At 42.2% G+C, this 5649-nt stretch overlaps 1 protein-coding gene across 1 annotated transcript; it reads left to right on the plus strand.

Annotated features, from left to right (window-relative positions):
- The first annotated feature begins 402 nt into the window (after positions 1 to 402).
- On the plus strand, positions 403 to 1389 carry LOC126646235 (olfactory receptor 10A7-like). Its single transcript, XM_050327436.1, has one exon. The coding sequence runs from the start codon at positions 403 to 405 to the stop codon at positions 1387 to 1389; it is 987 nt and encodes a 328-aa protein (XP_050183393.1).
- The last annotated feature ends 4260 nt before the right edge of the window (positions 1390 to 5649 follow it).

Genomic DNA, 5649 nt, shown 5'->3' on the forward strand with positions numbered 1-5649 from the left:
TGTGGGTGTGTTGCTGCACCTCTGGTGTAAACAGGAGTGGGATGAAAGGGAGAATGTGGATTCTGCATCCAGATGCATAAACACATTTGTGTTTCTGTGTGACTGCACATGTGTACATGCAAGTGCTCACCTGGATCCCTGAGTGACTGATGTGAGTGGTTTCAGAAGGGAAGGGTATTTGGGTGTGTCCTGAAAACAGTTTATGTGTCAGGTTGCTAGGTGAGTATCTAGACTTCCAAATGGAAAAATCTAATGTCTCATCAAGTCTGTCCAGGTAGTTTATAGAGCTATCTGAACTACAATCAGCCCATCTTATTTTATCATTCCATTGTCAGTGTCTGAAGATACTCATGTGCAGCATCATCCTCGTGGATTAAACTGGTGGATTTATTTTTTATTCAGATGGAGAATGAGGAAGACCTGAATTTGGGAAACAGCACAAGAGTAACTCACTTCATCCTGCTGGGTTTCACTCATCTTGCCCAGCTTCAGCTCTTACTCTTCGTGGTAGTTCTCTTTGTCTTCACAGTCACCATGACGGGGAACATTCTCATTGTCCTCATTGCAACTGTGGACCCTGCTCTTCATACACCCATGTACTATTTTCTTAAGAATTTGTCTCTGATTGAGATCTGCTACAGTTTAGATATTGTGCCAAAAATGCTGATAAACTTGTTGTCAGAAAGGAAGACCTATTCCTTCACAGCTTGTGCTTTACAATTGAGCTTGATCATACTCTTTGTCACGTCTGAAAGTTTTCTGTTAACAATCATGGCTTATGACCGATATGTAGCAATTTGTCACCCCCTACACTATGCTGCCATCATGTCCAAAAAGACATGTAGGCAAATGTCAGCAGTAGCTTGGCTTTCTGGATTCCCTGTAGCAGTTGGGATCACAGCTTGGCTGTTCAACATGTCTTTCTGCAAGTCAAATGAAGTCAACCATTTCTTCTGTGACATCTCACCTGTACTGAAATTGGTGTGCTCAGATACCTATATTTTTGAGCTTCTGGCATTCATTGCCACTGTGCTGATCATGGTGCTGCCTTTCATCCTAATCACCATCTCCTACATCTGCATCATCTACACCATCATGCAGATGCCCTTGGCTGAAAGCAGGCAAAAGGTGTTCTCCACATGTGCTGCTCATCTCATGGTTGTTACTCTGTTCTACTCCACAACCTCTTTAATTCATTTACATCCCAAGTCAAGCCTCTCACCAAACAACAAAAAGTTTGTGTCCCTTTCCTACACAGTCATTACACCGATGCTCAATCCCATCATATACAGCCTCAGGAACAGTGACGTAAGAGAAGCACTACAGAGAACTTTTGGCAGAAAAACGCTGTCAGAAAGACTCACCACATTATCATTATCATTTTTTTAATAGAAACTTCAGAAGTTTCAGACAATTTGTAAACACAATTGTCTTAAATTAAATGACAGCTGAATAAACACTTTAAATCTTGAAAAAGCCTGTTTGCCTGCAGAAATCTACTATGTTTTTATTTATTTTATTTATATTTATTTTATTTATTCATCCCTTTATAAATTTTCAGATTTTCCAGGGTTTAACAAACAAACAAAAAATTTCCACTATTATTTCCTTTGTAATATTTTCACCACTGTAAAATAAAAAGAAAGGAAAGAAAAAAAGATCTTATACATCCTGGTTTGGGATTCTTATCTTCTTTTCTTTGCCATCATTTAAAGATCATAGCTGGGATAAGACACCTTCACTAGATCAACTCCTGCTGAATTTTAACTGCCTAAAATTTGACCTTCAAGTCTAAGTTAATCAAAGCATGATCCCTTTCTGGATAATGGGAAGAATCAGTCACTTCTGGGGGGCAATCCTGCTGTATGTTCCCTGTCAAAGAGACACAGAGCAATCATTCTGGAGGAGTTTTTATTGCTTGACATTGGCTTAAGAAAGAAGATTAACACAGCCATCCAAGCTGTTCATTTCTGGATACAGTATCCACCCAGAGTGACTGGGTCACATCTCAATATCTAACAGATGAAGTTCACCAAGTCATATATTTTTGTCTTCTGATTTCTTTGGCAATGGGAAAGCAATGAGAAATGCAGTTCTATACTAAAGAACATGCAGACCAACTTTAAGACATAATACAATGTGCATATGTATGTAAGGAGGGAATATATATCTATAGAGAGAGGAACTATATATGAATATAGATTTATACACATTTTTATTTTACATATTGGTGTATATCTTGGTATATATACATATATATACATATATGAAAACATATTATAAATTATGTTTGGCTAGATACATTTTCCTGAAAGCATCCAGCCTAAAGACCATTTGGGCACCACAATACAAGAAAGATCTGGAGGTATTAGAGAGCATCCAAAGGAGGGCTATGAAAATGGTGAAGGGTCCGGAGAGGAAGCCAAACATGGAGAGCCTCCCTCCAACACATCATAACTGTGCATTCAGTCCCCACTGCCTCTTTGTTCCTTCCCTATTCTCAGATGCCCAGACAAGCTGTCATTCATGCTGTGCCTCCTATAACTGTCTTTAGGCTTCCCCAAAAGACCACCCACCACCTGTGCTGCTTTCACTATTGCTGGTCTTTTAAGGTATCTTCCAACTCAAACCAGCCTCTGGTTCTTTGCCAACCACTACATGTCCTGTTTACAGACAGCTCCTGGGATGGCAGCAGTGTAAAACAACACACACCTAACTCCTCCTTCTAGCCTTGGAGTTGATCTTAGGACAAAGGCTAAGTGCTCTGCCCTTGTGCTATCTAAAAGCATGAGACAGCTCTGCAGGTGTCTCCTGGTTTATGCCCTCAAAAAACACTTCTGCAGACTGAATGCTGAGTGTCCAGCAAATAAGTAACTATAATAAGTGGGTAATTCAGATAAAGGGAGTTTTCCTTTGGGTCATCTTAAATAAAAGCATGTTTGTTTTTCATCTTTGACTGTGTTAAGGAACATAAATATTTCTATGATTTTATATGCATAATTTTCTTGGGGTCAGGCAGTTAGTGAAAAAATAACCAAAACTGGTATATCAGAAGGACAACTAGATGGCAGAATCAATGGATCTGTGATATTTGTGTCTTATTTCTATGTACTGAAAATTGTCCCAAACATAAGTGTAGTATTTTACTGTAGCTGAGGTCACACCCACCATGTCCTTTATGCTATCTTGTCCAAGCTTGTCTTCCATGGATACCCTGGTCCCTCCACTCACTGAGGCAACCTCTCCTGGTTCTGCCTCTTTGCTTATTCCCACTTCCCACAACATAAAACTCCTTTCTCTAGAGAATCCACGATGCTGAAGGAAAGGGATGGCTGGATCTAAAGATTACAGCTCCTTTTACACCAGGGCTGAGGTCACCTCAGTGCAGCTCTGAAGGTGTAAATCACAGACAGGGACTGGGAGAGGCAGAGTCACCTCTCATTGTGAGCCAGTCCCACTCTGCCTCTGCAGAAATGTTCCTCGTGGTCTCCCTAGAGGCACAGCCCAACCCTGCAGTGTTCCTGGAGAAAGTCTGTGGGATCCAGAGCTCCATGGGGCAGATCAAAAACCTTGAATTCCCTCAGGTCAGCATCTCTCCAGAGATGTTTAATGGAGCCCTGAAGGACTCAAAGCCCAACAGTGGGCAGGGGCCTTTTCCCACCACACTTGGGAGGTGACACTCCCAGCTGTGGATGGGCAAAATAATTCAAACAGAAAGCAACAAGGGTGTCAAAGAGACCTGGAAAACAATGAATTTAGTGGGCACCTCACAACAGGCAAAGGCCAGATTTTGTCACCTTCCTCTCCCAGAGAAGCTAAATTTCATCGCACTGAAAAGGTTTGTGTTTCATTCATAACTCTTATATTCTCTTCTCATTTAAAGTGATTACAGGTTTTACAGAAGCCTGCATAGTTGGAACACTTCTCCCCTGCTCTAGTTGGAGGGACAATGTGAGAAACCACAAGAAAAAAAATGAGAAATACCATCAACTAATATTTCTGAAAGCTTTCATGGGAACACCAACTTGTCACCTTGAGTATTTCTTCTCTTCAAGCCTTCCTCTATTTCAGAATCCACAGTAGGTATTGCAAAAAAATGAATGGATTTTATTACTTTGTTCCACCCATATTGTTAAAGGTTTTTATCTCATCATCTCTGCTACATAAAGTAAACACTTCTTACTTGGTGCCATCTGGAAGAATTGATTGGTGTTTAGGTTTGAACTTCTCAAGGATCAAAAATTAGAGACTTTGTGACTGGTGAGCCTGGCACAGTGATAAACAAGTTATTTAGCTATGTAACAGAGTAGCTATTTCCATTAATTTCTCCTTTTTTTGTTGTTTTTTTTTTGTACTGGATTAGTTGAGTTCACCCTTGAACCAGAACTTCCTATTCAGTGGCTGAAACACTGTCTCACAGGAGAGGTCAAACGGTGCTGCTGAAGAAGCAAACGCCAAAGGAAACCGAGCCTGTTATTGCCTCACTTCCCCCATCTAGATTTGCCTTCAATGGTCAGCAATAATACAGATAATATCTCACTGACCTCACCATAAACGTTCAACGGCACCTGCACTACAAAACACTCCTCTCCTTAATCATCCTCACCGATCTTGAGTTTAACCACAAAAGAAACAGAAGTTTAATTGGAAGAAACTGTAAAGCTGCTTCTTCTGACATGCTGTTCCTCTCTGCTCTTGGACACTTACACCAGGATGAAGGCTTCAAACTCATGGATGGAACACACACCTGAAGGTCCAGCTCTCTGCTGCCAACTTCAAATGTCTCTCATGGCTTTGATCAGATAGATTGAAGCCCAGCTATCCTCTCCAACACTTTTTTCCTCATATCTCTTGAGAATGACAGATGAACAAATTATTCTTTCCAATGGGATTCCTGTGATCCAGATCATCTCTGTCTGACATGTCCATTCCTCTCTCTTGCCATATGAAGGCAGCAGTGCTGCAAGAGAACAGCTCCGTGGGAGGCATCTGAAATAAAATTTAGAGCTTAGGCTTGAGTGGAGAGCTTTGTTTTCAAGGCCAGTGGCTATTAAACACACACAGCTGAAGTGTAGCGGTGGAGAGAGTTGGCAGAAATCTGAAGCAGGAAAAAAGCACACTGAGCAGTAAACCATGAGAGGTCCATGAGGACAGTTCAGGTGAGATCAGAGTAGGAGTAAATGGGAGACTTCATGCAATGCCCAATTTACTACCACTTCTGAACGGATGCCCAAAGTTTGTGTATCTTGTGCCAAAGCAGAGGGACCTGTTGGACATGGTGATGTCCAAGCTGCCAAGAGGGGTACCTTGCTGTAAGACCTGGGTAGGATCTGTGGGAAGCATCTCCAGCAGCTCCCACCATGTCTCTCCAGTGTGGCTGAGACCTTCCAGGCACACAGAAATGTGCACCCCAGACACTCCAGCACATACACAGCAGAGACATTGGTCAAGGCACATCAAACACCACCAGCACCCACACCCAGGGGTCCCCCAACAACACTGAGACTCTCAGCCTGAGCTGACCCAGCAGCTGCCCTGGATCCCAGGGGTTCCAGTTTTTGGCACCTGTGCAGGGAAGTCCTTGAGGCCCCCAACCCCCCTCCAGCTGAGGGGACAAAGAGCCACTTGCCTCACACACAAACTCCTCCA

Source organism: Myiozetetes cayanensis, unplaced genomic scaffold (assembly GCF_022539395.1).
Source record: "Myiozetetes cayanensis isolate MyiCay16 unplaced genomic scaffold, myiCay2020 scf34, whole genome shotgun sequence".
Classification (NCBI taxonomy): Eukaryota; Metazoa; Chordata; class Aves; order Passeriformes; family Tyrannidae; genus Myiozetetes; species Myiozetetes cayanensis.

Coding starts and splice junctions, on each gene's coding strand:
- LOC126646235 (XM_050327436.1), top strand. CDS start 403: ATGGAGAATGAGGAAGACCTGAATTTGGGAAACAGCACAAGAGTAACT.